This window comes from Apis florea, unplaced genomic scaffold (genome assembly GCF_048593485.1).
Source record: "Apis florea isolate Af1SG1 unplaced genomic scaffold, ASM4859348v1 contig_3517_pilon, whole genome shotgun sequence".
NCBI lineage: Eukaryota > Metazoa > Arthropoda > Insecta > Hymenoptera > Apidae > Apis > Apis florea.
The window spans coordinates 2,414,821-2,434,612 of record NW_028256778.1 but is presented as its reverse complement, the minus strand read 5'-3'; the positions used below and the strand labels follow the sequence as shown (position 1 = coordinate 2,434,612).

The 19,792-nt window shown below is 22.6% G+C and overlaps 1 protein-coding gene across 2 annotated transcripts in view; it reads right to left on the bottom strand.

Moving 5' to 3' along the window:
- The window catches only part of Ret (protein kinase receptor Ret oncogene), a 65,030-nt gene that overhangs the window by 7,047 nt on the left and 38,191 nt on the right, over nucleotides 1-19,792 (bottom strand). The window contains exons 8-14 of one of the 2 annotated variants that reach the window (XM_012493938.3): nucleotides 11,934-12,214; nucleotides 10,958-11,143; nucleotides 10,628-10,806; nucleotides 6,967-7,188; nucleotides 6,209-6,311; nucleotides 3,864-4,032; nucleotides 211-515 (exon numbers count right to left, since the gene is read on the bottom strand). In XM_012493938.3, coding sequence (XP_012349392.2) covers nucleotides 211-515; nucleotides 3,864-4,032; nucleotides 6,209-6,311; nucleotides 6,967-7,188; nucleotides 10,628-10,806; nucleotides 10,958-11,143; nucleotides 11,934-12,214 — 1,445 coding nt within the window. The remainder of the gene's footprint in view (nucleotides 1-210; nucleotides 516-3,863; nucleotides 4,033-6,208; nucleotides 6,312-6,966; nucleotides 7,189-10,627; nucleotides 10,807-10,957; nucleotides 11,144-11,933; nucleotides 12,215-19,792) is intronic. The other variant, XM_012493939.3, reaches the window with a different exon arrangement.

Below are 19,792 nucleotides of genomic sequence, written 5' to 3'. Positions count from 1 at the left end.
GATCATAACGTCGCCTGTACGTCGTTTTTCTGTCGCGACGCTGCTCCTTTTCGCGCGTTCCATGAAAACGCGAGACAGAAGAAGAATTCAATTAACGCATGTTACTCGCGCAGTTTTCTCGTGGTTATTGTCCGGGATGCCGGGGGAATTTTGTTATGCCGGAATTCCATAGTCTGTGAACGCGTAGCAACTTCTTAAGTACATACTCACCGCAACGAGCCAAACTCCGCAAATTCGATGATGAGGTAGACAGGAGCTCCGGGTGTGGTGCAAGCGCCCAGCAATCTGATCACGTTCGGATGTTGAGCCTCCTTTAGTAGCTGATATTCTGACAATAAGTCTGCCAATTCGGAGGCGCACGCGTTTTCCTTTAATGTTTTCACCGCGACCGTCGTGGGTCCTGGGATTCCCCCTATGTCGATCGCTTTGGCGCGCAACACCCGACCAAATTCTCCTTCGCCGAGTACTTGCTCGATGGTCAGTCGCGATCGTGGGAACTCCCATTTTGGATCCGGCTGAGAAAACATTTCAATAAAGGGAACTTTTTCTTATTTTTAAATAAAGATAAATGATAAATGATAATATATAAAATTTTCTTTGATTTTTTTTTCTTTTAACAGCATTATTACATTTGAATTATTTATTACGATTACGTGTATTATGTTTTTTCACGACAAAAGTCAATTGTCAATGATTTTCTCGTATTTACAAGATGTTGTGGAAAAATTGTAATTAAAATTGGCGAAAGGTAATAATAAATGTTAAAATGATAAAATATCTATCTTATAAAGAAATAAAAAGTCAACTTTGATCATTAATAAAAAATAATTTTTAACATGCAAAATTATTTAAAAATTTTATTTTATTAAGATAAATTATTGTAAAATATTGTTACTACTAATGGTTTCTTATCTTGGATTTTTTATGTCTGAATATTTATAATTTTTGTTATATGAAAAATCATTTTTTTTTATTATTCTTTGAAAATTTAAATAACAATTTAACGAACTAAATATTTTGTATTTTTTGGTATCCAAGTAGATTATTATTTCAATATACTGCAAAACATTTTTCTTGTTTCATGTTTATTTTAAGTATAAAACATAAAAATTAAAATTATAATCAATTATCCATTTAATTATACTATGTATATTGTATAATGTATAAAGTAAACGAAAAAAGATTTTCTATTTCGTTAAAATCCAAAAGAAAATATCGGAAATTGAACGTTTCACAAAATAATTCCCTCAACTTGTTAGCTATACAATTTTCTGGAAATTCGAGGTTATACTCTCATCCGTTTCCAGAATATATAATAGAATATACGATGTCGCAGCTTGTTGCCTTTGCATTACCATTTATAGAATTTTTGTGCGCCCGAAAACCTTAGAATGAACTAATCAAAGAATTTAATTAACTCTTTACTCTAATTAACTCTTATTTTCACCAGATGTAAATGTTTTACTAGGCTTTTATTAAATTAATTTTCAGTAATTTACTTATACAGGATCTTTGATTATATTTTATCTTTTCAAAATAACTTAATACATTAGATCCAATTTTAAAAAAGTAATTTAATAAGTATCCTAATATTGTTTGGAATTATAGTGGAACTCTGATTATGAATAAAATTTAATATGATTGTTGATCATATGAACTATAATAAATATTTTAATAAAGAAACCAATATCACTTAATCTTCTACATATTATTTATATGGTAGAAGACTTATCAAAATGAATTTAAAAAGTATAATGCAATACTTTTACTTATTAAGTTTACAGTAATGAAAATAATAATGCTTAAACTTGTGATTATTTATTTCATGAAATTATTAATAAACATATAATAAACATAACAATTATTATTGAATATAAAAAATTAAAAAATTTTAATTTTAAAAATATTTTAATCGATGTCCAAAATACTTATTCTGCAAAATTCTGCTCGTTTCCAAAAGTTTGAATACAATGCTGCCACTAAACATTGGATTTATAGGTTTATAAATGCTGTAATAATGCTGTCTTTTAAATCTTTAATATTATTAATTGGCGATTGTTGTACAACAGTTTGTACTTAGATATCTCTAGGGAACGATAAGTTCAAGAAATGTGTGCTATTCGTGCTAATAATGTGATTTTAGAACATGTACTATTTCCATTACTGTAAACTTTTTATATATGGTATTGTGTAAATAAAAATATTATGTATCTAATATATTTTTTAAATTTGTGTCAATGTCTCTTACAATATAATGAAAAAGAAAAAATAAATAAATAATACAATTTGAAAAATTTTGCTAAAACAAATTATTCTTGAAATTATCATTATTTGTTATTCATTCGATTTAAATTTATTATATAAAACATGTTTCTGTAAATAATTTTTTTGTTACATGAATATAAATGCTGAAAAATCTTATATTGAAACAGTTTATATATAATCTTATAATCTGTGTAATAAGCAAATTTTATTATTCTCTTTTTTAAATTTTATATTTAACAATTCAATAATATTGAATTTAATTTTATATTAAAAATTATTTTCTCTTGTGTTTTTCATCATATAGAATTTTTCAAAGCATTCTCCAATATAAAGATTTACGTTTTTTTACGATATATAAAATAATTAATTTATAATTAATAAAATTGCTGTCTAACTGCTGTTCCATTCTAAAAACAAAATTATTAAATATAAAAATTAAAAACGAAAAATTTAAATTTTTAGACTGGCTCATTTATTTTTTATAAGAATTCGAATAAAGATTCATAAATAAGATTATTAGATATATTGTAATAAATTTTTTTATTAATTAGGTTTTCATAAAACTTATATTTTCCAAAAATATCAAGTTTTCGGAATTATTAGAAAATTCAACAATGATATCGATAATTCTATTTTGAAGTCTTTATTTTATATTATAAAATTTATAAATAAAATATCTACTTTTGTAATAGAAAAATTTTTATTTTTATATTTTATAAATTTTATTCAAATTAAAATTTTTATTTTTAAAAATTTTTTATCCTTATTCTTATTGGAATTTGTCTCAATATAAGAAATGTTTTAAAAAAATTATACTTCATTTTAATTAATAACTATATTTTAATTTATAAATAAATCTATAAAAAAAATTTTATAACTTTTTTCTATTTTATTCTACTTTAAATATTTACATAGTTTTAATTAGATAAGATTATGTACATATATTAATTATTAATTGTATGTATGTGTATGTATACTTTTTGAGTAAAATATGCAAAACATATACAATATGTGAAATAGTAATTGCATATCAAGATATGTTTCTGAATAAAAATCTGCAATATAATTTTAGGCAATTTAAATTTGCATCAGAGGAAACAAAATACAAAGCAGAATAAGTCAGCGAAGTAATGAAATGCTAAAAATGTCACTCTATCTCCGCCTCATTTAACAGAAACTTAAATTACTAATTTATTTAACTATATCAATTTAATTAAATAAGTTTTAACTCACATTTTTAGATATTAATTTTATATATGTATTTATTTTGATCTTTAGAATTTTTATCCTTCAAAATTGTTCTACGAATTAATTAACACTCTGTATATGATTAATTCTACTGAAAGACTTTCTTGGAATTCTAACTTTCAGTGACGAATCGTTTAAAAAGTTGAAAGCAAAAATACGATCGGAATCGAAAAATACTCTGAAATGATGACAATTGATATATGTAAAAATTATATATTAAGTTTGTAAAAATCTTTTTTTCAATGTCTTTTATTTGATATATTTTCATTAGTAGTCGAACAAATGATTAGAATTGTGGGGATGCGTTAATCGAGATTAAATCGTGAAAATGAACAAAAGAGAGAACTCACCGGAGACATTTTAGGAAGAAGAAGATGGCGATTCGCCGCAGTGAAAGTGTCCAAGCCGATAAGCAAACCATCTCCTCTGTCAACATAGTCCGAGGATAGTATGCCAACAACATTTGAATCACCATCGACTCTTCGTTTCCCCTCTCGTCGAGCTTCTTTTGCAGCCAGTCTGAAAGGGAAATATTTTAAAGTTAATTTCAATTCTATTTATCTATCGGGAATAAAAAATCGAGAAGATTAAACTTCTATTTGTTATAATATTTGCTGACAGCAATAATGCAATTTTAAATTTCTTCGTATCTTTAAAACGATGAGACATTTATTCGAATGTTGGTAATCATTGAAATAGCATTTCAAAACTTTCAATAATTTTAAAACTTTTATTTCAAAATTTTTAAGTTTCGAGTTATTTCGAATATAATTATATGTTTTATTTGAAAAAATTTTTAAAATTCAATAAATTTCTTTTTCGTATAAATTATTGAAATCTTTTTTCTTATTTTCTTTAGATATATTACAAAATAAATCTAATAATAGATTTTACATTTAGATTTCACAATATTAATATGGATTTTTATGCAGTTAAAACAAGTTAACATATTCAATTATAATATCTATGTAGAAAATATATCAAGTTATTCAAAATTCAATTTCAAAAATTACAATTTATATTATATAATTAAAAATATCAAATTCCATGAATTTTTGATAAATTGATATTACTTTAAAATAATCATTCATATAATATATTATCTAATGTATAATTTGTTCCTATTTTGAATAAATTATATAATTCAAATTATTCAGAATTTTTCCAATTTTTAATATCAGTGATATTAAACAGAAGTTTTATTTTTCGAATTCATATTATAATATTCAGTTATTTATCAATTAATATTACAATATTTAATTATCACGTGAATAAAATCAATATTACTAAATTTATTACATTTATTAAAAACAATGCAACCAAATAATTATTGAATAATTATTTAATTAATTATATTTGGATTTAGAGTATTGAATTTAATTTAAATTTAAGTTAATTTTAGATTACGTCTAATTTAATTTAATCCTAATTTAAATTAGATCAAATCTATTTGAAACATTAAATATAAATTCTACTTAACACATTTTATACATTTTATAACTCGTAACATGTAAGAAAAAATTGTTCAAAATAGGTTATTGACAATTATTAATAAAAGATCATCGAAATCAATAATCCTTTTCCTTGCATAATTACTTTAAATTTCATGAATTTCATAAAATATAACTCAAGTTTAATAATATTTCTCAAATATTGATCAAATTAATTGAGACATCTTGTATACGATACAGTTTCGAAACAAATCGAGGCATTTCAAATTCCATCACTGGTTGGCAAGCTTTTCTGAAAAGATAAGTGCAAGCATACGATGAGGAAACTTTTTCAATTTCATATGCGCTGTTTCATATGCGTAAATACGCTTATACGCTCGCTCGTTTCGACAACGATAGTTGAAAGTTGTGTTATCCTACCGTAATATCAGTGCGGGGAATTACGACGATGGCTTCGACAAAAGAAACGTTTGACTGGAAAGGGCTCGATAAGCAGACCAGTTGATCGAATGTCGTTATCGAAATATGTAATACCTATCTGAGAATCGGCTTCACATTCTGGTTCCTCCTCCTTTCGGAGACCGTTTATTTAGTTGTTGATCGAACGATTCATGTAACTCGCGTACAAAGGACTCGTTCGAGAGTTATCTAGAATTTGACCAGCTGTCACGTTTTGCTTTCACGTTTTGCAAACAGTTTAATGCGAACGTTTCACCTTTAACCACGTTTCGATTCCAATTTCTTTCTTTTGTAATACTATATGGAGTATTTATAGTTTGTTGATTTTTTTATTCATCAAAATTGCATTTTATCTGTTTGATTCTTTGATACTATAAATTGTTATGTTAATTTTTAGTTATGATAATTTTATTCGATATTAAAATTTTGTAATAAATATTTTGCAATTGAAACTGCGCTTCTAAAATGATATTATTTGTGGAATACATATTATAATTAAATTACATGGACTGACGAAGCAATATATATAATTAAATCGAAATATGTAATGAAAAGTGTCGTAATGAATTATTAATTAATATTTAAATATACTTGTTATCATTTAATTTAATTATATATGTATAATTAAATAAAATTATAAAAAATATATAATTCAAATATATTTAAAAAATATATATCTCTGTATTGAGTTTTATATAAAATTTTCTTCAATCAAATCTCTTTTTAAATTTATATTAATTCAGTATATATTCTACTCTGTTTCCTAGTTTGACGATGATACTTACCTGTATCTCGATGTGACGAAAGAACCAATGATCACTATCAACACAAAGAAACTGCCTCCGATCACGCCTATCATACAAATTGGTCCACATGGTCCGTGAGACGCTGCATAAAAAAAATGAAATAAGGTTTTAATTCACCTGAAAATTTCAAGCAGAAATCCATCAACATAAGAGTGGAATAAACATTGAAACAAAATTCTTTTATTCATGTTTTCTAATAGTATAGAATAAAAATTGCTTTCTATAGTAATATTTAAATTATTAAAAATTGAATTTGATCAAAAAATTTTAATAAATTTTGGTTGCAAACTGTTTAAAAAATATTATTTTTATTGTACTATAAATTTTGATATCATTGTTCAGTAATTTACAATAATTTAATTTTTGTGTTAAGCGAATTATATTTTACCATTTAAATAGTTTTATAATAATTTTAGATGAAAAAATTTGAAATATAATTTAAATTTGGAATATATTAAAAAAAATGATTAGGTTGCAAACAAATTTCTAATTTGTTTATTATGAAAATTGTTGTATATATATTATTATAAAAAATTATTATATTTATATATAACAAAATTATATAAAATTTATTGTATAATTAATTATAAAAAAAATATTTTACTTGATGATATAATACAAATAAGAAAATTTAAAAAAAATTAAAGCTTTTCTACATTAAAAAAAATCTGAAAAATTTTTATAAATAATTATAAATAAAATATTTGTTTCATTCCACCTCATCAAAACCTACGAACCTTTTCGAGCACCGGTCACAACAATTTCATCTTCTTGATTTTGCGATTTCCCCTCCTTCTCTTCTTTTGATTCCTTTCTCTCTTTATTACCCTTCTCAGTATCTTTTATACGAAAACGATCCACGTTGCAAGTGCATTGCAACACATCGTTGCACGCGCAAGTTCCTAAACCACTTTTGATTCCACGTCCGTTTTTGTTCATATCAGCGAAGTGCACATCCGCTAAAACGTCAAAATTTTAACCGCTGTTATTTCGCTCGAAAACTTTTTTTTTTTTTGGCAGTTTATGCGTCCCCCCTTTAATAGCTACACAATTATTCTCAATTCTCCAAATGTTATCTGTGATTTGAAATCGTCGATATTCCAATATATATTATAAATAAGTCATTAAAATATGAAAAATAAAATTTTCACTTAATTTATCATCACATTTAATGTTTCTCACATTCGTCTATAATATAATTAAGAAACGAGCAAATCGAAGAGAAATAGATAAAAATTCGCTATTCGTAAAAAAAATATTTTTCTTTCTTCTAATAATAAATACAGTAAATACATAGTATATTTTTGAAAGAAATTTTAGATATCTGGATAATAAATATGCAAAAAATATTTGAGGTCTATTTCTTAAATTTATAAAGGATTTAATTTTATATTAGATGAAACAAGATATAAGATCAGTTAAGCGAATAATAATATATGTATGCTATACAATACAGTGTCGTTTATCTAGTCTAATCTTTCAACATAAAGTTCAAAGACGATATATTCACGCTATTTTAAGGTGCATGATTAATTATCTTAGAATGCATATTAACGTAATATAAATTATATACTTAAAAGTATATTTGATTGTAAAAAAAGAAAATTTATAAATGTAAATTATTATCAATTTACCACATTATGTAAATTATAATGTATATTATATTATTTATATTCATCATATAAGGAGCTATCATTTTTAAAACATTATAAATTTAGTTTTTGATATGATTTATTATTACTTTTAAACATAATTTGATTTCATTAATATTAAGTATAATAGGAAAGTCTTCAGCGATTTTTTTTTTAATAGTGATATACAGAATATCATAGATGAATAAAAGATATTAAATATTGTAATTAACCATATCATTGAGATCGTTAATCACGTTTTAAAATAAAAAAAAAAATTGTAATATTTGTTCTATAAAACAGGCTTATAACAGCGAGATAAGCACTAAACATGCAAGATATCATGACAAAGAAACATTTATCCTCAATGGAGTTAAATTATAATATTGAGAAACATCTAAATGATCAAAAATGAAATTTAGGATTGTGATTAAGTTCAATGAACATTATCTTCGTTAAACAATATTTTTTAAATTAAAAATATGATAATAAATTATTCAATGATGTCCAAAGCAAAATTGCAATTTTATATATCTTTTTATATAAAAGATTAACTAACTAAGATTAATTAAAAATATTATAATAAAAAACGTATGTTATAAATAATATTCGCAAAAAGAAATCAAAAATATCTAATATTATATATAAAGAAAATTTTTTTTTTAAATGTTGATTAGATTTGAATTTCAGAAATCATGATTTCAATTATTATTTCATCCGCTATGGTATATCATTTTTTATAATTTTAAATGAATTATCGTACGATTTATTTTGAAATTATCGTATAATTAATGTATCCTGTTTCAGATAAACTTTTGCTCGTAAATTATATGAATTTTTATCTTTAATATTTCACGATAAAAAAAAGTTTAATTTCTAATAACGACATATCCTTTCATATTATATTACATTCCATGATAATTAATCGTGCATTTAAATTGATACGAATATTTTGTCTTTAAATTTTCATTAACCCGACCGCAAGTGACACTGCAATATGGTGTTGCACCGTTTGCCTGCCTTTCTAGCGCAAATGTAAATCACTTATAACTACCTTTCAAAGATAATGAATATGTTAACACTCTATATGTATAAGATATTATATTTCTATGTTTTCCAATCTTTTTTATGTTACAACAGTTTAATTTAATAGATGATAATAATTAATTTATCTTTTTGTTTTAGAATTAAGTTAAAAATTAAATTTAATAAAAATATATTTTGTTAAAGATGACAAAATAAATATATAATATTTTATTTTTAGAAATTCGTTATATGCGATTCGGAGGAAATTAAAAAAATAAGAAAAATATTAAAAATCTATCGTATCAAATATAAAATATATAATATATATTTAATATATGTTATTAAAAATATTTAATATTATTTAAAATTTGTCTTATATTTATCACTTCTATTTATTATATTCCCATGTGGTTATATTAATCCTTATCCGATATCAACGCTTTGCACAATAATTTAGATGGTCGTCGTTTTACTTGAAATTTATGACATTTATTACATTATTAATTGTTAATATTATATTATATTATATTAAATTTATTTATTATTAATTACATTTATATACAATTATAGATATTTGTCCACAATTAAAGTCATAAAATTTTACTGCGAAAAAAAATAGTGCAATAATTTATTTATTTCATTTTAAAGGATAAGAAGATTATTTTTTTTTTTATCCCTATATTAAATTTCTTTAATATTTTCTTTTTTGTATTTTGGAAAAAAGATAAAATAATGATCTTTTCTGAAACTTTTTAAAATTCAAATAATTTTATGAATCTTAGGAAATTTTTGTTGCGATTTATTTTAAAAAGAAGTTATTAAAAAGAAACAAGTTATTAAAAAAAAAAAGTTTTATAGAAATGTGATAAAATAAAAAGCAAAAGAAAAAAAAATATAATTTTTAAAGGAAATAAATCACAATAACAATTTTTTGAGATAAAATTATCTCAATTTTTGCAAACTTTATTATATTAAAGAAAAACAGAAAAAATTATTATCACTTTATTCTCCATCTTCAACTCAAAAATTAGAGTACAAAATTAAGAAAATTTAATATGGAGATAAGAAAATAAATGTTTATTTTTTAAAAAGATTTTTTTTTTCATAAAGAACAATTTCAAAATTGGCAATTTTTTATTAAAATGTAATAATTTTCTAATGGATTTATATAATATCTAGAATCGTATAACAATTCTAAAACGATTTATGCTAAAACAAACAGAATATTTGGTATATAAAAATATTAATTGAAACTTATTTATTAAATTATAAACAATTTAATAATGATGTAACGAAAACAAACATTTTATTTTATTTTGATAAAAATAACTTGTTTCTTAGTTATTTTATTATTGTTTCTTATTGATATTATTACTATTATCATTATTATTATATTTATCTATCATTCAATACATATTTTGAAAATTATTTAAAGAACAAATTTACAATTAAGAATTAAATGTTATTTCCTTGAATATAATCAATATTTCAACTTATTACCTTCAATATTACTCTTACTTCGAATTTTTTTCATAATCGGATAAAGAATATCAATTGAAATACATTACAGGTCAAATGACAATTACAATTAAATTATTCTTTAAAAATAAATTCTGCATCAGAAACAACACTATTTAGTCAACGAAAACAATTGTTTCGATTTTCTTATCGATAACTTAAAAAGTAATTAAAAAAATTAAGAATTCACAATATTAATCAAATATAAAAATTGAAAACTTACGTTCGACCGTGCAATCCTGCGGGCAAATCCGAGGATCCAATTGTTCGAGCTCGTCGCACGTATTGTCGGGGCAATACGACAAATCCGGGGAGCAGGTAGGATAATGATCGGACATCATGGAAACTTGATTCGACCGTTTGTTCCATCTCCACATGCATTGGCCGGAAAAGTTGCCTCTGCTGAAAAGCGGATCGATGTGATACTCGAAGAAATACCTATAGAGCCATGTTTCGTTCAAAACGATTCGAAAATGAAGACGAAAATAACGCTCTTTCCAAATGGATTTCGTTGGCGTTGACGTGAAAGGAAAGGAAAGGAAAACGTTGCCACCTATAAAATCCACTGGCGACCCCGCAGCTGGATTCGCAGTCCTCAGGCGTTTCCGCATTGGCGCAGGAATGCGATCGAGTGATTTTGTTGTGGTTTGTGCCGCACGTGTCCATTTTCGACGTTGTCAAGTTGATTCTTATAGTCTTCGAGGAACCGCGATCTTTTCCGTTCCATTTCACTTTAAGCCTGAAATATGGATCAAATTCTTCGATCTTCTCATTGCGCAATTCATTAATCATTTATAAGGGAGATCGTGAATTTTTTAGTTTTTTTTAGATTTTTAATAAATGTAATTTTATACATTCGATTATACGGGTAAATAATTAAACGATCTAATTAATGTTATTTTAATGTTTTCCTTCTATTTTCTCAGTGTTAATCAACTAACTCTATAATCGGGGTTAATTGATTATTATAAGTATAATGAATTAAAAAAATGTTTTATAAAAAAATTTGAATATAAAATTTAGATTATAAGAAAACATATAAGAAATTTATTAGTCAGTTCCAATTCATTTTTAGTGTTTTTCATGATCTTAAATAACTTACGTATAACTTTAAAAAATTCATTTAATATTTACACTAATGTAATTATACTGAAAACATAAAATATTTATTTATATAGTCAATTTTTCGGTAATAATTTTCCAACTATGTTTCATATTTTCCAAATATGTACAGCATATATGGATACAATATTACATTATTTTAGTAACAATTAATTAACTTATGCTTAATCAATCAGCCCCTAATTTAATTTTATCACAATTTCTGTTCATCATTCACGCCATGATGGATACTTATAAGATATATTCCAAAAGTTTTTTGCAAATATTTCGAGAACTAAGGCCAATAACATTTATAGGGAAAAGTTGTTCAGAATAACAACCTTGATAATATATTTCAAAATTATTGAAATGAACGGTATCCTTTTATAATTAACACAATTTATATACGAAGAGATTCTATAACTTACGGTAAACTAGATGGTTCTGTTTTCAGCAGATCTTCGTCGGCAACATAGACTATACCTCCTCTGTACGTGACAGCGAATGCGCTCGATCCGTGAACGTTAAATGTTATCGAGGGATGCGGCTCGCTAGTCGGTTTGGTGACTCGGGTGTAACGAGATGCGATTCGAGCAACCTTCACATTCGAGGGATAGGAGAACGATTGCTGTTTGCTCGATGGTATTGGCGATAAGGTTGTCGTGGTTGTCCGATGTTCCGGTCCGTAGAAAGTTAGGGTGATGTTTAACTATTGAAACGGAACGCCGATCGTTAAACGAAAGATTTTTATAAAATCCAAAACGCGTTCAAGATATTGATATGAAAAAAATTTGTTATACACTATTTATAGAGAATATTTGTATTTTGGATATTGGATTTGTAAGAATATAGATATAAATTAATTGAAATATTAATTGTTTAATCTTATGTCATTAATAACTTTGTCCTAAATATTGTGAAACTTTTGTATAATTTATTAATAAGAAAATGGATTTATTAGTATCTAAGATAAAATGGAATGCTTGGTTTTAAATTGTATTGAAAAAAAAAAAATGGATTAAATGGATCTTTGACTATAAGAAAATAAGATTTAGTGTTAGCTATGAAGGAAAATACGATTTTTTGAAGATATTGAAATATTATTTTCATCAAAACAATAGATAAAACGTTTAAAATCTCGTTTAAAATCATTAAAAATTATATAATTCTTATTTTTTTAAAACTGTTATTTTATATAAAATAATTATCAAGATGAATAATAAATATAATGATGCATAATTAAAAATATAAAAAAGAAAATATTAGAATTGAAAGAAACTTAGATATAAACATACAAATTTTTTAGTTTTTGAATGAACAAAAATTATAAATAAATATATTATTTTCTTTTTATTAAAAAATGTTAACTATTATTCTAATAATAAAAATAATTTTGAAAATGAACAATTAGCATATGATAATTATTATGTTATTTATTATAATTTAAACTAAATTTGTTCAAATAAATGATTGTGGATAAAAAATTACAATCAATTAATTGCAATATTAAATAATTATAATAAATTAACATAATATCTGAAATTAATTTTTATAAAAATCAGAATAGTGATCATTATTCTGTCTAATGATTTTAATGTTGATTTTTTATTTTATGTATTAGTATTTTATTTTATATTAAAATGTTCTACTTTGCATTACGACCATATGATTTTTTTGCTTTGTTCTGTATTAAGAAATATTTTTAAAAAAATTTTATATTCAGTCAGTTTGAGATAAAAAATTGGAAAAAATGTTAAAATATAGTATAAGAAGCTTATTTATCATAATGGTTCTTTAATACTTAGATTATTACATCATCACTGTATCAAAACTTTTATACATAAAAACTTTTTTTTTACACAATTTTGCGAGCTTGTAAAAAAAGTCTTCACTATAATCAATTACAAAATGCTTCAATGCTTCAATAAGTTTTAAGTTCATATCATGCGCATTTTTTATTTAATAGAAACATTAATGCTTTATTTTATTTGTTTCTTCATTTATTTTCTTTTCTTATTTTCCTTTAAAAATAATAAATTATTTTTATATTTTTTAATATGTTTGAATATGTTTTTAATATGTTTAAAAACAATACATATTAATTAAGAATAATGTAGTTTAAATTTCGAAAATAAAATCGAAATTTTTTTTTGATAAGTAAATTTTATCGTTCATATTTATTTCAAAAATATGGAAAATATTTTTTTAAGCAATAGCTGTATTTATATTTTTTTTAAATTCATTTTATGATATTATATCATATTATGATATTCATATTGTAAATTATTTTATTAATTGCTATAACTGTTTAATCTACATTGATTTTTAAGTTATTAAATTAAGAAAGAATATTTTGTGAGTATATATAGAATATTATTCTCATAAAATTATTTTAAAAAATATTATAGACTATTTAAAATTGTTTATCTTAAAAAAATCGAAAATCTATATAATCTTTTATTTATATTAATAATATTAATAGGCTTTAATTATATAATCGTATTGCGTTTAAATTTATTATTGTACATATTATTATTTTAAATAATAATATTGATATTTTAAATGTACAATTATGGATAATTATAATTTAAATTATATTTATAAAATAAATGAATATATAATGAAAAATAAATAAAGTTTTACAAGTATAATATGTAAGATAATAAAATAAAACTGCAAAAATTATAAAATAGAAATCTATAATTTACTGAATTTTTCGCTATAAATAATCTCGAGTGTTTGCGAACAGTCAGGATAATTTACGATCACTTGGCTACTATCTAAGTTTTACAGGACATTATCATCTGCATGACATCAAGTACTTCAATAGTATTTTAATATTTTCCATTTAGTTGCATAATTCCATATTTTCCATAACTAAAAAAATGAATAAATTTTGTCAATAATATTCCATTATATCCATTCGCAATTATGTTTCTTTAATTATAGTCTGAAAACTTCATTACTACAAGAAAGTTGAACTTATGAAAATTCGAATATCGAAATTCAAAAAAAAAAAAAAAACATATAATGTTCATTTCAATTATTAATTGAATCATAGTTCCATTAAACTAAATTTTGGCACTGTGAGGAAATGAGTTTTTATTCGATTTTTAATTAAATGAGAGCACGTAGGTAAAAAGCAAAGCGTTCTAATCTTTCATGCGAAAGAACATAAATGAACTTTATGACCCCATGAAATTGTTCGTAAATTATGCTCAGTTTTATAGGGTTAAGCGATACAGCACTATTCGTTGTAAAATAAAAGTATTAACCTATTTTTAAAAAAAAGAAGATATTAATCAATTTTTTAAAACTTATAAACATGTGTGAAATAAAGAACATGTAAAATAGTATTTATTTAATTTTTTTTTAGCTTTTTGTACAATAAATTTTACAATAATATTTAAGTTATAGTAACAATTATTAGAAACAAAACATAACAGTTTGGATAATCGACTTAAGATCAGCTATTCTTGATATCTAGCATCTAACCTAACCTATATCTCGATAATCGATTGAATAATCAAATAACTATATTTTTTTTATTAAAGAAAGCCATTTGTTATGAAACATAACAACGAACAAGTTAAAATTTAATAATTTCAACACAATTTATAATTTCTTGTTTATTCTATCTTGTATTATAAATATAGTTGACTTGCCAATTCTATATATATATTTTTATATTACAATTTATATACTTATAATTTCACATTTTTTGTAATGTGTAATGATAAAACATTATGCTTTCATTTTAACATTATGCTGACATTTTGATATATGTAAGCAGTACGAATGTCACTAATAAAGAATATAGACAAGACATCGTATAAACGATGAATAAATGATCAGAGAAAGTGAGAGAGAGAGAGAGAGAGAGAAGAAAAAACAGCTAAAATGAAAATACTATAATTCTTAAGACGAGATTCTTTTTAATTTTTATAATTAGACACATATGTAAATAGATGTTCTAATAATTAAACATTTAATCAAATAATAATCAAATTTTAATAATCAAATTTTTTAAATAAGAGACTTACCGTAAAATATCTTTTAAATTAATAATTTTTATCGAAAACACGTTCGTATATTTTTTATAAAGAATCATTGATTAATATATTAAAAAATATACTAGTTTTCAATGAATTTTATCTTATAGAAATTCACTTAATCAAAATTTGATTTCAATAAAAAATATTGATTTTATGAAAATTTGTGTATACATTATAATAAATTAGAATTTCTTTGTCTTTGAAAAATTAATGAAATCTTTAAAATTTACAGTATCTTTTCATCTCATAGCAAAAAGTTAGACGAAAATTTTATATTATTTAATAAACTCTATTGTTGTAGACATTCGGTTGTTTTTATTTCGATTTAATTTTGCATTTGTAAGTGCATTTTTTAAATAAAACTTTTGGGATTATTTTTTGTACACTAATTCCTCTTAATTTTTTTTATTCATTATTCTGAGAAAGTATTAAAATTAAAAAACAATATTTTCGATATTTATATGCAACATTTTACGAATATCTATTTTTGTATTTTTTATTACATTGTTCATTCAATCAATATTCATAAATTTATATTATTTAAATAAAATATGCAACTTACAATTATACTTATATGTATTTATATAAAAAGTCATACGATAGAATTTATTGAACAATGCAAATTTTCCTCTACAAGTTTTTCTATCTTCTCATCCTATGTAAAATCCTTTACACAATATTACACAATATTTAAAAAAAATTTCCTAAAAATCATATATTTTTTTCCGTCAATTAGATATATAACTTAAACATTTTGCACGTACTAAAACATGTTGATACTGCTAATGCAATCACGACTCATTAAACAATTAAATGACGAAGGCAATGAGAGTGTTAGCTGGGCGCGGTTTCGAGAAGCCAGTTTAAGTGAAAATTAATGGGAATCGTTCCGCATCGGGAAATTGCACGGCAGTCGTCGCGTGGGCGTACGAGGCTAGCTATTATCTTCGAACTGAACTTCCGATTTCTACGTTTTAATAGCATATAGCATAAACGCCCATCGAAAATTCGTTGAAACGGACGTCATCTGTTCATCCCTTCTTCCTCCATGAGCTATACATTTTTCATTCGACGACACGACACTCGCGTTCGCGAAACAAACTTCTGTCCCGTTTGATCTATATAATAATAAAATACGAGGCATAAATCGAGCAAGATAGAATATTTTCTCGCGTTTTATTTATTGGAATCGTGACTCTTTGAATTCAATAAAAAAGAGAATATATGTGACAGGGAGAATAAATTTGTAAAAAATAATAATCAGTAGACTGCAAATTTTTGTGCAGATATATATTTTTCATTTTATGGATGGATTTTGTATATTTTATATAAACGATATAAAATATGTTATATATTCTTTTTCTGTGTGTTATTTTTATTTATGTACGATTGTTAAATGTGTATTGATTGTTGTAATTTTTCCTAGATTAGAAATCATGATTATGATATAATATTGAAAATTGTGAAAATTCTGAATGATATATTTAAAAATTGTCAAAAAAATATCCATTATGATATTGAAACAAATTGATATACAAATAGATATATATTATATATTTTATGTGTGTAGAAGAGGATTTTTTAGTTTAGAAAATTAATTTTTTAGATAATAATAAACAATATCAATTATTGTTTCGTTCAAATGGAAATGATGAAATATAGATTAGAGTAATAAAAGAAATATTTTTATAAAAATTATCTAAAATATAAAGAAATATATTATGTAGTATGAATAAATTTTTTGAAAATCGAAAAGATCATATGAATATCAATTTTAATTTTTCAAATGGAATCATTGAATTTTTAATGCATTAATCGATATAGAAATTATCTCCTGCGAGCGATTCATATCGAAAAATTTCAATTTTAGAAAATATTGCTTATCTTTGCAAAAAAGCTTTTAATATCAGTACTTAAAAAAAATTCCTAAAAAATGATAGCTATATTTTTTTCGTTTATTGAAAGTATATAATCTCTTAAAATGTCTCAATTTTTTATTATAGATACGTTCCACGTGAATAATAAATGGAAGATTGAGAATTATAGTGGTGTAAATTCAATCGATAAAATCGAAATGAAATTATGCTGTAATTCATATTATTTTAAGGAATTTTAAGTTAGTTGATATAAATTATTTTGTTTAAGATATAATATTATAATATTCTAGTTACAAATTAAACCAATCTAATATACTTTTTTGAATTTTTAATTTCACTTATAATTTAATTTAATAAATATGAATTTCTCAAAATAATTTCCATATGATATATATTGCTTAGATGTGACACTTAAGCAAATATTATTTTTATTATTATTTTTATAAATATATTGAAATTAACCAATTTAATTCAAATTTTTCTTAAAGGACTTCGTATCAATAAGATTGATTTAAATGAGATTTTTTAAATAAATAAATAAAAAATAAATATTTTTATTTCTTGGAGTGATACAGGATTTTTACAAATAAATTTTTCTTTAATTAATATTTCAAATATATTATATTTTAATAGATACCAATTCATATTCATATTAAAATAAATAAATATTCTATTAAAATAAGAAAATAGAATTTCAAAGATAGTAATAGTATTTCAAAGAGGCAGTTTCTAATTTTAGTAACATTTTTACGATTTAATGTATCAAAGTTATATTATTATATGTAATATATAATAAAATTGGTTTATATATATAAACTAAATATAAAATTTTTAATTTTTGTATTAAAATTTTATTTTCGATAATATTTGACAAATAATATAATATAATAATATAAATAATAATAAGTATTATCTATAATTTAAATATTGAATTAGATATCTTCAAAATATAAAAAAAATTAATTGATCGAAATTACAAAGAAAATAATAAAAATTGCTTTTTATAACTTTTTCATTTAAGCCTGTTTGAGATATAAAAATTTGTTTATAGATTTTAAAAAGTAATCGAATAATTTCTGCCAAAGATTATAATAATATAAATATGTCGATGCTACCTGATAAATTTGGTGTTGATCAGACATTGTACTGTTAGATAAGAGTACGCTTTTAAAGTTCTGCTTTTTTTTAAATATTTATAAAATATTAAAATATTCAGATTTGCGATAACTACCATAATATTACAAATTAAAAAAATATTCATCAATGATTGATAAAAGAAATATCGATAAAGATTTATTTTTCGAAAAAATTTACCATCAAATTTTTATTAAAAAAAATTTTCTTTTTTCAAAAGCGTTTTTACAATAAAGAAGAAAGAAAATATGTGATCAATTTCAAGTTATATTTCATAACATTTATGTCATGTTATATTTATAGAAAAAGTATAGCAGGAAAATTTTTTCTTTTTTATTCATGAATTTTAATAACAAATAAAAGTTGCTTTCTACACTACTTTTTTTTTTATTATGCTTTTTATTTAAGAAATATTAGAAATTGAATTTTTGATCAAAAATTTTTTAAGATGCTATAAATCGTTTAAAAATTATTAGTTTTATTGACTTTATAAGTTTTTGTTCAGTAATTTACAGTAATTAAATTTTCAACAAATTATGTAGTTTACTATGTAAAGATAATTTTCGATGAAGAAATTTGACTTAGAGATTTGGAATAGATTAAAGAAAATTATTATTTCACAAAAATTAATTTGCTTATACTATAAATTATGAACATCATTTTATATATTCATTTTGAAAAAAATATCAATAAATTTATAATACAAGTTTAATGAAAGATATATTATAATTATTACTATAAAGATAGGATTTAAAAAGTTAAAAAATGTGTTTAAAAATACGTTCAAAAAACGGAAAAAAATAAAAATTTTAAAATCTTATTTTAATCAAAATCAAAATTACTTATAACTGAAAAGTTAAATCTTTGACAAAAGATAAAGATAAAATTGGACGAATTAAAGGCTTCATTGAAAATTATGTTTCAAATATGTTTTAAAAATTGGGAAAAATACTGATATGTATGTTATTATATGTTATTATTATGTATGTATGCAATAAAAGCTATATTAAAGAGAATCATATTAATATTAATAAATAAATAATTATGTTTCGAAATAAATATAAATTCCAAAAATTTATTGATCAATTTTTTGATTAAACGTCGTACTTCTTTGACAGTATATATCTTCGACATGTACAACAGGAAATATGAGGAAATCGAAAAGTGCGATTTCTTTTCCGGAAATTTAAGATAGCTATATTTTTAATCAATGCATTATTT